Source organism: Mastacembelus armatus, chromosome 16 (assembly GCF_900324485.2).
Source record: "Mastacembelus armatus chromosome 16, fMasArm1.2, whole genome shotgun sequence".
In the NCBI taxonomy this organism is placed as follows: Eukaryota; Metazoa; Chordata; class Actinopteri; order Synbranchiformes; family Mastacembelidae; genus Mastacembelus; species Mastacembelus armatus.
In genome coordinates, this window is record NC_046648.1 from 9,040,043 (window position 1) to 9,054,361 (window position 14,319).

The 14,319-nt window shown below is 40.5% G+C and overlaps 1 protein-coding gene across 4 annotated transcripts in view; it reads left to right on the forward strand.

Moving 5' to 3' along the window:
- The window catches only part of vps13b (vacuolar protein sorting 13 homolog B), a 293,943-nt gene that overhangs the window by 254,567 nt on the left and 25,057 nt on the right, over positions 1-14,319 (forward strand). For all 4 annotated transcript variants that reach the window (XM_026293824.1, XM_026293825.1, XM_026293822.1 and 1 more), the window contains exons 47-49: positions 8,734-8,889; positions 11,748-12,014; positions 13,936-14,019. In XM_026293824.1, the coding sequence (XP_026149609.1) occupies positions 8,734-8,889; positions 11,748-12,014; positions 13,936-14,019 (507 nt within the window). The remainder of the gene's footprint in view (positions 1-8,733; positions 8,890-11,747; positions 12,015-13,935; positions 14,020-14,319) is intronic.

Genomic DNA, 14,319 nt, shown 5'->3' on the forward strand with positions numbered 1-14,319 from the left:
TGCAGCCTGGCTGATGGAAATCCCTGTGGTTAGTGTGGTTAGCAGGGAGAGGGGCGTAAAAAGCCCCCTGGATTTGGGAAGGACTTTTTAAGTGCCTACAAAGAATATTCACAATTCTAATTTACTCCAGCTACAGGCTTCCACAGTAGAGTTCTCCCTGTCTCTCTGTGGATGCATGTTGGTATGGGTGTGTGTGATATTGTGTGTCACTGTTGTCTTGTAGTTTGTGTGTGTTGTTCCCAAGGGTAATGTGCTGGAGATAGCGGCCCAGGACTATTAGTTTGTGGAGACATTGGCCATGTTGTTGGAAGAAGGCATGACAGGGAGGTATTTTGTGTGTGTGTGTGTGTGTGTGTGTGTGTGTGTGTGTGTGTGTGTGTGTGTGTGTGTGTGTGTGCGCGCGCGCGTGTGCATGTGTGTGCGTGTGTGTGCGTGTGTGTGTCTGTGTGTCTGCGAGTAAAGAGAGTGAGTAATAAACAGTGTGCTATGTTGTACAGTGTGTACTCCTGTGTCGTCGTGTGTGTATGCATAAGGGGCTTTGCATTTTGTGTGTTGTGTCTGTTGCCCAAAGCTCTTTGCTGTGTCATTCTACTATGGCACTTGTTTTTAGTTAATAACAGGTTTTGTTTTTTACAGCTGTTTATTCAAACATAAGTATACTTATCCCTTAAAATGTATCAGTTCTTTTCTTAAGTTAGGATTTCATATTTCACTGTTCTAACCAATTGTTTAAGAAACACTGCCCTCATGTGAAGTGGTTTAGTTGTGCTGTTCATCCAAGATTTGGAAGCTTTGGCTGCATTACATTAGACTGACCCTTTGGGAGATTTTAGCTCCAGTCAGTTTAACCCACACACTGACTGGCCGGAGAGAGGGAGATGGATGTGTTGATGAAAAGGAACTGCTGTCCACTTCGGTCTCTGGAGAAACCAACACTTTCCTGTTTATCCCCTGAGCTGGTCTAAAAGGAAGTCTGATTTTTTACCATGCGTTTACTTAGGGTACATAAAAAGGGAAGAAAATAGAAAAGTTGGTGAACGTTATTAGGCAAAGGTTAAACATTGATTTTAATCTTTACATTTTAATGATGGTTTGTGTATAAACCCATTTGAACTACCGACGCATGAAAAATCCACCCCCACAGAGTGATTATTAATGGTTCATCGGTGTGTAACAGTTTATTCTGTAACACTGTTAATCTTGCCCAGGCAGGTCCTCTGAAACAGCCCTCACAGGAATAATTTACTCAATAAAAGTCAAACAATGTTGAATACATCTGCTAGATGATGACATTTTAAGATGCATAATGTATATCATAGTTATTTTAATATTTTTGACATGAAAATACAAATTTTGTGTGAATCACTGAGTCAGGCGTTATAGAGACAGAACATCCTCCCACTTCATGTGAAACATGCAGTTGTTATTAGGTGAGGATGCTGCCCAGGGGCAGCGAGCTCCCTTGCAAGGTGCTGCTTGGTTGCTGGGGAACAGTTTGTGGTTCAGTGTCTCATCAACAGCAAGGGATGGGAATCAATTTGTGGACGGCATACTCCGCCTCTTAAGCCACAGCCATCCTTCATGGGTTTACAAGACATGACAAATTCTCAATAGCCAGATCCACAGTGGTACAGTGCATATACACTACTACATTCCATAGTAGATAATAGTACCATTGTAATCTGACTAATTAGTACATCATTAGTCAATCATGTATTCTTTGGAGCCAAACCTCTTAAAAGCTTTAAAGAAATCATATTCAATTATTTCAATTTTTTAACACCTGTTTACTAAAATGTATTGTGGTTTGGATGATCAATTTCATAGAAAGTTGCCGTTCTTATTTCTAATTAATATATTACTTACATTCTCATTAATACAGTGCATGTCAGAAAAAATACATCAGTTTTACCCATGAGTATCTTTGAATCAACTTTATTGACCAGGGTAGAAAATCTGTTCTAAACTGTGAAACTAAAGATTTGTGGCTTTTTGGTGCTGCATATTCATATGTACATTCCTACAACACTCCTGCCTGGAGGGGAGGAGGGCTGAGTCTGGAGTGTTTGTTTTTAAGAAACTGGCACTTCCCTTTTAAACGTAAATGAAACATTTTTTTCCCAGCAGTGCTTGTTGGAGACAGGCCTGAGTGAATAGTATATTCCTCTTGTTTATCATGCCTTATATTGCAAAAACACAGAAAATATTTCAACATCATTATATTGCCAGTAATTTTTTAAATCAGCATCTCTTGAGTATTCTGGAGACACATTCTCCTCTTTGTGCAACCCGCCCGTCCTCATTCGACCTTTTTAAAACAACGTGCAACATGTCCAGCTCTCCACCACAGCTGCCAACAGCCAAGATTTTCATGAGTACAGTACAGGGAGGACAGTCAGTTTTCACCTTCACCACCCTCTTTTTCTTTTTATCTCTGCATGGTTAATTCTTTCATCCCTTCAAACTCACCACAGTATTTAGAAGAGTTTGTTTTCTCACTCTTACTTGGATTGGCTGTGAGATTTTATTGGGTTTATATGGTTTACGTCTCATGAGCCATTGGTCTGTTGTGACTCTGTGTGTGTGTGTATATATTTTTAAGTAATTCCACTCCCTGTGTAGTTTGTCCCAGAGGAAGTTCTCCCCCTGAAATGAGGGGATTAATTTAATTAGCTGTTAGAATCTCATATTTGTTGTAAATCTTTTTAAGCACATCAATGTGTTAGCAGTTTATAAAATATGTTTCATCCTTTCTATCAAATCCATGGCTTTGAAACTGCAGAAAATGGTCTTGACTTGCAACCCAGTTTGGGCAGCAGAACCATTTCTGGTTGGTCTCCACATGACAAAAGTGTTGGTATATTTTAATGGCCCTGGGCTGCATTGTGACAGCAGATTTATTCAGTTGGGATCCCAGTTTTAACCAGCCCATGTTGTACTGTGATGTCAGTCAGAAAATGAGGTCCCTCACTGTAGTTGATGTCCTTTGTCCTGTTTGTTTTGAAAGAGTAGTGAACATGTAACAAAGCAGCATAAAAAAAAGTATAAGCAATATAAAATCAACTAATGCATTCAGTAGAGATATTTCTTTCCTATAATTTGAGTACTACTCCTAATGTACAAACAGACAAACAGATACCAGGGCAGGCAGCATCCCTATATAGTCAGCGCACAAACCACATTATCCAGGTGAAAAGTTTCTTTTGGACATCATGCATTCCCTGTGGTTCTGGGTCTGGAACATTGTTGTTGTCTTTTTTGTTTGTTTTTTTTTCACTATGGGAAATTAATGACACGAAACTTAGAGCTTCCCATAAACTGAACTTTTGAAAACTTTTGAACAGACTTCAGCCTTGTAATTTCACTGTGCTTTGAAAATCAGAATATTTTGAATACACATAACGGAAAACGCAGACAGACAGAAGACAGACAGGTGCACGTGGACTATCAGTAAGCGTTAAGGTCCCATTGGTGCTGCCCTGGGTTCAGCACCATGGACAGCACCTCAGTGTTGTCTAACCGGTCCCACGGGAATGGCACTTGGTTTGCGTTGAGATTTTGGTGAAGTGGCCACAATAGAAATTACAGGTCACATGACAGCCTAAGACCCAGAAACGCATCTTGTTATACATCTGTCAAGCCCCAGTTTCATTAAACAACAATTTTGTGGTGATGGCTGTAGCAATAAAGCTTTAGGTTATACATTTACGCCTGTCTGTCTACTCTAGATTTATTCAGCAGCATGTTGTATGTGTGTAGCATGCAAATAGTTTTATTTCAGTGCCATCTCAGGTGAACTTAAACTAAGACAAGCTCCCTGTTTTGCTAATGTGCTTAAACCACTGACTCCTACATACCCCAACCAGGCAGCTTTCAAACCTCACTCCTTTCAGACAGTATTCCTTTTGTCAGGTCCCATCATTTAGTGCAAACACTTGCTGCATCTGCATCTCCTGGAACCTTTGAGGCCCTGGATGTCTAAGATGCCTTGGTAGAAACCAGAGAGAGAACTATGGAACAGTGTTATTCGAGCACAAACCTCTTAACATCTCCTCTGTCAACCACGGACCCACACAATGCCTCCTCTCTGTACCTTCTTCCAGCTCTCAAACCGCTTTTTAGACTTGCAAATCTGGGCTTTGATGTTGGACTGTCTTGCTTCTTTTGTCAAAGAGAGGGAGCCAAGTAGAAGAAAAGCCTTGCAGACAGCTGTTAAAGTCGCCATAATTCCCTCATGTTACATGGGTTAGCCATCACTGCCCTGGCAATGATGTTGTTGTGTCTTTCTGCTCTTTAACTCATTTATGCTCCTTTTTTCCCTCTCACTGCAGTTCAACTTTGTCTACTTCTCTTTTGTGCTCACATACTCATCCTTTCAACCAGACAAAGTAGTCCATATTCTTTTGTTTTGTGTCTAAGTAGAAACCTGTTTCTCATTTGTTAGGTGGCCAGCTAGCTCTATGGTCCCAAAGAAATCTGACCAGACAAGACAGGCCTCTGTTCCACATCCCTCTGGTCTCATCGACGCCCAGATAACATAAAATAAGATGGGCAGTACTGAGACTTGTCAGACTGTTTTTTTTTTAAATGTTTGGAATATGAAATTGAGTTCACATCATTTTCAAATTTAAAATGTCTCAAGCTTCAGGAAGCTTAATTTAAACATAAAGCTTGCTCTGGGCTAAATTTAGAGGTAATCACCCATCTAAGAGTATTTGGCCTTGTTATGGAAACTTGTGTGGAAAGCTGCTTGTGTTGTTTATACCTCTACTCCATGTCCCCACGTCTCAGATCCCCTAGTATAGTCTGAGTGAGATGGAATGGTAGTAATGGGTAGACGACCAATAACCACTGCGGCTTTGTCAGCCTGTCTGTGCAGCATCCAGGAATGATGATTACATCTCCACTGCGGACAGACACTTAATTTGTGTTATGTGGGCCCAAGCACATTCCTCCAAGAGGACAATAGACGGATAGTGGTTACAGTGGCAGGAGTGAGTCACTCTGTCTGCAGGGGACAGGGTTTGCAGGGCATTGGGGGGTGTGTGTGTGTGTGTGTGTGTGTGTGTGTGTGTGTGTGTGTGTGTGTGTGTGTGTGTGTGTGTGTCCATGTAAGAAAGAGATTCTCTGTACGTCTATGCATGTGCCTACATTTGTCCTGACACATTATCAAAGTATAAACTTGAGTGTTTGCCATTTGAGTGAAGCAATGGCTCTGTTTACCAGGAAGTTGGTAGTCATTGCCTTAGCTATGACTGACTGATACTTTACCCTTATTTACAGGAAACTATCTTCTGGGACAGGATTAAGCAATGGTTAAGCAATGTTCAGTAGACATGACATCGTACCCATGATGGAATTTAGTTGGTTGATTCACTGAATATAACTTACAGTTCAGGCGGGTGGAGATGGTAATTCACAGACATTAAGACCATTTGTGAATGTGTCAGTCCAGTGTTTGGGTTCTGCATTTAATTTCCATAGTAACTGGCAAATCTAGGTGGTGGGGTTTCCTAATGTCCATGTGGTACTGATTCTGTGATAAGACCATGCATGGTCTCAACATATGATCTATGTGGATTTGAATGTTGTGATTCTGACCCTCTGATATTTGGTTCAATAGCCAGGTGTTCCTTGCTACATCTAGGTTAGTCATTATTTCTGAAGGGGCTTTGATTTGAAAACACGCCATCTGTCAAAGCATCATTATGGGCTCAACAGTGAACAGTACCTGTAGCCTCTAAGTGTTTTAGAGTAAGCATCCTGGACTGTGTACATGGAGTTGATTCAGTTCAAGCAGGAATGGACAACCCTATTTCGAATCATCTCAATGGAACTGAGATAAATCCTCTGTATCATTGCTGTATTAGTGCATTTGGACAAACATGCCACTATTAAAGCTCCATGATGATACAAGGCTGTGATTTACTACCAAACCAATAGCTGTATCAGGACCTGGAGTCACTTCAGTCAAAGAACTGAAATCAATGATTGGTGGTTTTATTTTGTAATGACTGAGATATATATTTAACTAAAGTGTTTTGATGATATATCACTACAATTGGTCAAGATAAATCCAATGGATTTTTGTATTCTTTAATGTCGGAGCTTGCGGCAGTTTGACATTATACTGGTCAAATCTTGTTCACTATGTCATAGCTATTGCTGAAACAGATAACAATACGCAGTGCAATGCAGCCACAGAATGAAAAATGAAAAATGCTTTGTGTAGTTGCATCCAATTACTCAGTTTAATAATTCCTAAGCAAATCACTCGGGATCCAAGAGCTGAGCCTCAGTAATGTGCTGGAAACTAAGAGTCTACCATCAGTCAGCCATAATCACAATCTCTCCCTGGGAATTTAAGGGAAACGATGAGAGAATTTTAGATTTCTTTCAGAGTCAATACCTAAATTAGGAAATAATCATATTTGACAGATGCATTCTTAGTTGGTTTTGGACAGAAAATCTTCACCTCAGCGCCAGTGGCTGAGGGTGAATGTAGGAGTTCTTAAAACTATTTATCTGGAGATGAGATAAAATTTAATTAGGAGCTGAGGTTACAAGCTGAAGGCTGATTTTGCCTGAAATGTTGTCTTTGTCAAGATATTAGTAAGGGAATCACATTTTTACAGACCTGATATTTTTTTGTTCGTTGCCTTAACAGGTTGAATGAAACATGTTGTTACATTGTTACGTTTAATTCAGCTCTTACCATAATACATGTGTTTAAAAGTACCACATGTGGCTGACTGGGTTTTCTCAATGTCACAACAGTTGGATAAGTCACAAAGAGGCAAAGCAGCTTCTTATTTTTCATTCTTGTTGTCCTACGTGTCCAGTTCATCTGTTTTTTCCTTTCACCGTTTGAGTCAGAGCGATGATGAATTAAAACAAGAGTGGCAGCTGAAGTTGTTTGAAGTTTGAGGAGAGACATTATTATGACTTCTCCCTTAAAGGTCAAGTTGAGCCACAGGCGTGATAAAGTGAACTGAGAAAAGGGTTAAACAAGAAAGAAAGTGTTGAAATAACAAATCAGTCCTTGCTGATGGTGCTGTTGTTAAAGGAGAGATCTCTGATGGGTTTGCCTTTACAAGATTTTGGCCAGAATTAACACTAGTCTGGGATGACTCAAAATCTTAAAGACTGTAGCTGATATAGGCCACTTAAAGAGAGACAGATGCAGAATGGTACAAAATCGCAAATTACAGATATTTTCAAAGTTTTCCTCAAAGCACCGTGATCTTAACTGGTCTTGATTATAATGTTAGTGCTGGTTTATGGGGATCATCTAGTGGTTCTCCACCCTCAGGCTTAACCTTAACCTCTGCCACCTGGTTGTTTACACCGCTCTGCCACTTTTCCTGTGAGTAAGTCCTCCGAGCAGGAGATCTGAGAAATTATGTCATTTTCACTGAGCCAACAAGGAGGAGGGATTATGTCAAAGAAAGTGAATTCAGGCTTTGATTAAGAATGTTGTTGTAAAGAAATCTGCCTTCAAACAGTGCGGAAAGACTGCAGCGGAGAGAAACATAGGTCTTGACCAGAGACCCAGTGCTCTTTGACATCAGGAATAATTTGTTTTCCTTAAAACATATTGTCTAAATTTTTTGGCACACTGAAGCGACGAACAAAAGTGTAAGTCTTCAAAAAAAAAAAAAAAATGCTTTTCAGTGTTTCAATCTGGTCACTTACTCCTCCGGGAGAGCATTGAACCCATCCATCGCTCGCATTCACGTGTTCGTACTGTTGCAAGTAAGACCACTGAGAATCTCCACAGACTGTTGCAAGGTTGAACTCATGTTGGCAGTGGGACTGACTTAGAGAGTTCAGTCAGGTGGAAGGTCAGCCACCTGACTGAGGGGGCTGTTGTGACCATATTGTCACAATAGCACTCACGTAAATGGGTTTCCTCATCATGTATTGCTCAGCGTCCTGTAGTGAGAAGTAGTAAGGATGGATCTGACCAGCTCGCTTGTCATTTGTACAAAATATTTCATTAGAGGATTTAGGTGAAGGGTCCTCCAGCAAAGGCTACAATGAAATGCACTTCTGGATATTTTATTTAAAACTTAAGGGGCTTATTGTTTTGTATTACATTGTTAAAGATACTTAAATGGTAGTCTACAGACTGTTTACAGATGTAGTTATCTTAGGAATTATGCTTCATTACATAATTTCAGCCCGGCTTCCATGTTGTGGCTAACAGTACAAGGAATGATGTGGAAATTGGTCAGAAGATTGTAACCACTATAAAGTTGTTTGAATATAGATAGGACAGTCTGTTTATTGCTGTCCTCCTGAGTCTATGTTTACTGCCAGCCACACACATGGATTTGCTTCACAATGAAGTAAATGACATGAAGCTGAAAAGGTTGAGCCAAACTCTCTGCCTCTTATTTAGACGTGTGGAGAACAGTCTTCCACATTCAATCACACAAGTGCACACACACACATACAACTGTGGCCATAAAAAGCTTCCACCTCAGCTGTTTTCCACCAGTTTATTGTGTTCAACCTTGCATTTCTCCTTCCAACAGAAGCAGGCCTGTTCAGCACCAGTAAACAGGATCTTTGTTGTTCTTCTCCCCCTTACCCAGCACTTTCAAACAAACAATAATGGTGTTTACTTGCTGTTTGCTCAGGGATAAATAAAGGGCAGGCAGACCTCTGATGTCTGGTGTTCTCTCTCTTTGATTTTATGTGTGTGTCCTGCTCTGTGCCATCCTGCAGCTGCTGCACATCTGCATTGAGGGATGGGGGAACTGGCGCTGGTCAGAGGCCTTCAGCGTGGACAACATAGGGACCCTGCTGAGGACTATTCAGTACAAAGGACGCACTGCTTCACTCATCATCAAAGTAGTGCAGCTCAGTGGCGTCCAGAAACAGGTACTGTCAGACTGTGGTTAAACTTTGAAATATTAAAGGAAAAAATAAACAGTAGTAAGCACGTTATTTTTTGCCGTAGGCATCGTTACACAACCGATGTGGTAGGTTGAATGTTTTTTTCAGTAAACGTAAATAAATGTGTTTATTCTAGACATGGAACATAAACATGAATATAAATCTAAAAGTATTAGATTTTCCATTCTGAAAACATGTTTGTTTTTACAAGAAAAATGTTTTTGCTGTCATTTTCTGAAGCTTTCAGCATTCTCAATGTCTTCTTTAGCAGACACTGAACAGAAAAAAACAATCATCTGGGACTAAAAAAAAACGATGCATTTAAAATGTCTTATACCCACAAAAAGATTCATTGGCAAAATTGTCAATAGAGCTTGGTAGATAGTTTAAGCAATAATAGGAGAGACAATGGAGTGTTACCCAACCCAAATTTAATTTACAGAAAACCCAAGCCATAAGACACAATACAGGCCACAATTTTTTTGTTTGACAAGTGAGATTCATGGTGCAGATACACCATAGCACTGAACAAGGACCAAAGGTTTTCAAAATAATCAAGAATATATGGATCCTGCAGGTTACAGTATTTTGCCAATAACCTGTAATAAAATTCTTGTAAGTAGTTTAGAACCACAGAAAAAGCAGGGCCACATTTGTTATATTGGGCCGGCCTACTGCTGTTACAGCATATTTCACTTGGAGGTCCCAACCTTTTTCACAGTGTTCATTTTTGGATTAGAACTTTTTAATCTCCAGTTTTTTCCATTCCTATACTGTGATTTTGTATTGTCAGACTTTTTGTCTAGCAGCAGGTTGAGTTCTGTTTTTATAGCAATAAAAAGGGTTAGGAGCTTGAAGCAATCCACAATGTGCCCCATCAATGCAGATTGTCAGAAAGATTACCAGAAATAATAAACCAGCACTGACAACATTTGCCTTTTTACAGCAAGAGTAGTGGTGAATCATATTTACAGTTTTCCACAAAAGCAAGGTAGCCTTGCTGTATTACTGAAAATGCAGAGATGCCATCAGATTATAGCTGTGACACTTTATGTAAACAGTGTCAAGTGTCACATATATCTCCCTCTTCCTCCAGACAAAACAGACTCTGCCTCTCACATTCCTTCCTCTTGCATGTCCCTGAGTTTGTTTACGCCTTGTTCCCATTGGATGCAGTGATGAGCACTGGTCACATCTAATTCACAGCCTCAGAGTGGCACAGAAAAAAATGTCCTACACTACAGAGGAAATTGGCTCCAGCCATGTTAGATAATTTATAATCGCACCTTATGTTAATTACTGTTAATCCCCCTTATATCAAAACCACCACATTGGCGCGCACACACACACACACACACATTGGCAGGTAAGTGAATAGCTGATCTGTTTTTGGATCACTGACTGATCATTTGATCTGTAAAGGGAAGAAGAATATTATATTTTACTTTTAACGACTAATCTGGCCTACTGAGTGACTACAGCCACGGATCTTTTATTTTTTTAACATGTCTGGGAAAGAAAACACATTGTGCCAAAACTATCGGATATATCTTCAGGAAATCAGTGTGTTACAAATGAAGATTTTTGCTGTAGAATCTAAAAAAGGACTTCACGACACACTCCTGTTCAGACCCAGTGATCAGAAGGCAAAACCTACTATCAGTAATAAATGCTTTGCCGACCAAAATGCTGCTCTGAACCTGCATGTTATAGTGTCTTTCCCTGCTATCGCTGACATAAACAACAGAATTGTTACATGAGGTTACCCAAGTGCCATGGTCACTGATATAGCAGCACTCCTTCCCCAAAGGACTCAAACACCTAATCTTGTATGTGGTTGCAGTGGAGACCAGGAAGGGAGGATCCCAAGTTTTAAAACAGGACTTCTCTTAAACTGTTGGAGAAACTTATTAAATTGAAAATCCAGTCATTTATCAGTGGACTTCTCCCAAACATCAAAAGGAGGATCAATAAATTCAGTCGGCTGCTTGCGCTGAACACGTGGCTGTCCAAGGACAAGAGGAGTGCACTTCATTGATAACATCAGCCTGATTGGCAACACCCAGACCAGAGATGACCCGATTCAGGGACGGGCCTTCTGCTCGTGCCCAGAGTCAGAACTAAACAGGGAGAAGCAGCGTTTCAGTTTCATGCAGCTAAAATCTGGAAAAGTCTTCCTGATGATTTTAGACAAGCCTCAACTCTGACAATGTTTAAGTCCAAGCTAAAAACTTTTCTTTTTACCTCTGCATATGACAACTGAAAGTGTTTTATCTGCACTTATTCTCCTTTAATTTTATTTAAGTTAATTTTCTTTACTATTTGCTGTTATTTGAATTTTTGCCTGTGTTTTGAACTTGTCTTTGATGGAGAGGTTTTCCTCATTAGAGGCCAATATCTTTCTCTCCAAAATCATTATCAGTGCCACAACCTGCTGAACACCCACAGTCGTGCACTCACATGCTAAGACTTTAACACACACACTCACAGAGGGTGGTGGAAACAATCAATTCTGAGCCTAATTAGTTGTGTCAGTAACAGATGACAGCTCCGCTGTGGCTGTGGCTTGGCTGTGTGAGCCTGCACACACATTGTCTGTATATCTGTGGCTATGACGTAAAGCAGAAGAAGAAATCTGTGTGTGTGTTTGTGTGCACGCTCTCACATATGCATATGTATATGCAGTAAGAGTGACCTTAGAAAACCTTAATAATAGCAGTAGTGCTGCTATCTCTGCATGGGAGATTTAGTAGTAAGAAGTAAAGACAGGTGAGGTTTTACTGATTCAGATGCAGCTTTAATTCTAATTGTGGCAGTTCTTCTTTTTTCATTTTTGACTCCAGGTAATAATCTGTGGGCGGCAGGTGATGTGCAGCTACCTGACTCAGGACATTGAGCTGCGAGTGGTGCAGCACTATGTGGGCCCTGACAGTCAGACGGTGGTTAAAGAACACTGCGACTGCCTGGAGGCTGGAGCCAAGTTACCTTCCTACGTTCTGGAGGATGCAGAGATGACAGAGCTGTGTGTGAGGGCTCGAGGAGATGAAGACTGGTCCCAGGATGTTCAGCTGGAGAGGCGGGATAAAGGGGGCAGCAGCTCTGTTGTACAGGTAAGTCAACACAAGAACACCAGGACTGAGGGCATGTCACTATACATGACATTTAGGCTGCAGTCTGGCACTGGAACTTCCAGACAGACTGAGCTGGGGATGAATTCATATCAAAATCAGATGTTCTATCTACGTTTTTTTTCCTTGACACATATATTGGCAGAGAGAAAAACACACATGTAGTAGCTCCAGAAAGAGTTGACTGTCCCAGTGCAAGCTGAATGTGCTAGCCAGACAAACACACACCACCACTTCCAATCAGCTCTGGATCACACACGTTTGAAGTTGGTAACTAGACCACCAACTGTGACCGGATCCTCTTTCTCCTGGGTGGCCACAGTGGCAGAGCTAACACACCGCTAGAGAACAGACTGAGATCTTTCCTTCTGATAGGGTTACAAAGGCCCTCCAACTCATAACCCAACCATGTTGAGAGGCAGAAAATACAGTTTATGCTCTCTCATAACAGCACTAACCATATACAGGAAACACTAGCTGATATGTGGGCACAGGGAGAACCTTTGAAGGCACTTTCAAACTGCTGGAATAACGCCAGACAATCACTCCTCTCCATCCCTGCTGCTTTGGCTCTTGTTCTTTATTTTTCTTGTTCTTTGTCTTTGTGTGTGCCTCTATCTTTGTTTTCTTTCTTTATAAACCCCATGCTGACAACAGCTAGCTATTGTACAGCTCCAGCTTCTGTGTGTGGGTCTGAATATCTCTGACTCCACTCCAACCTCAGCTGTTATCTCTTCTTCTCAGATCAACCATTCATTACACATATGGAGTGTTGGCTCTGAATGAGAGAGCTGCCTGGACTAGTAGCAGGGTCCTTAGATCTCTCTATCGCTCTCTGTCTCCTGCTATTTCACTCTTGTTTCCTCCCTTTCTCTTACTCTCTCGCCCACACACTGGCTTACTCATCTATCTTGTAGTTGTTAACTCCTCTTTATTTATTTTATCCTCTGGCATCCAGCTAGTCCACCTGTTCCACTATCTAACTCATTCCTGCTGATATGTGTCTCCTTTGTGATCTGACTTCTGATTGTATGTATTACATATCCATATGAAATAACTCCTTTTTTTCATATCTCACCTTCATCCTCCCCAGCTTTAATTTTCAGCATGTTTTTTGGCTTTGTCTTTTGAGAAAACACAGGAGGTCATGATGACCTTAAACCCAGTGGTGAGTGTTTTTGGTGGATCAGGCCTATAGACCATCTGTTGGCCAAAATTCTCATCCCTGCAAAGCTGTTTTGCAAGGGCCTGTATATTAAAACTGAATGTTCATTCTGTCTCTTTTTCTTCACTCTGTTGTCCCCACCAGCAAATTAAGTCCCCAGTCTGTCATAAACTAGACCACTTGTAATGTGCCTTCGCATCCCAGTGCTCAATGAGGACCAGGGAGTAAATGGGACGAACAGCAGTGACACATTAAGAGTGCTCAGCCTTTAGTGGGCATATTGTCAGCCTTTAAATCTTGCCAAGATTTAACTGCATGTAATGGCCCATTACCTCACATGAGCACTTGTCACTCGCTTCAGACATGATATTGTGTTTTGGGGCTCTAGTGAGACTTAACTTTTAAATACTGGAAGCAGCCAAAAAATAAGTTTTATAGTACAAAACATGATAATAGGTTACTGATTAAACATCCTGTCTGTGAGTGACACATAGCAAAGATATTCAAATCATCAAATATCCATATTTTACTTTCTAACCACAAACATATTGCAAACAAGATGCCATTGAGTGTCCTTGATCTGTCTTTTTCCTGTAAACCAACTATAACAACAGTCGGATATGAGACATACTGAAAAATCTGCAAACTGCTTGTGTATACTGTAAATATTATTATCAAGCTTTTATTTAGACAGTTGGTTTGATAATTGTTTAGCAGTAACATCCTGTTTACTTTCAGGTGCCTTGTTCTGGCGGTTCATTACTCTATGTGTGGTGTACTCTTATCACTATTGAACCTGACTCCCACATGCAACAGAGAGTGGTGAGTTTCCTGTGCAAGAACATCATTTATTTCCACACTGTGGGCAAAGTTAAAGTTTTGTCTAGACACCTGTTAGTTTTGGTGTTGCAGGCACACCACCAATCCTTTATCTGTTATCTTACTGCTGTTATGTTGTTGCTATATTTTTAACCACAGAGTATCTTATTATTATATCTGAAATACATAGAATAAAAAAAAATACTTTCTTTGTAGGGATTCTTGGCGGAATAATTATAGAATATCTAAAATCATAATCAGATTCAGTCATTTATTAGCGAGCTTTGTCAGTCCAATTCTGTG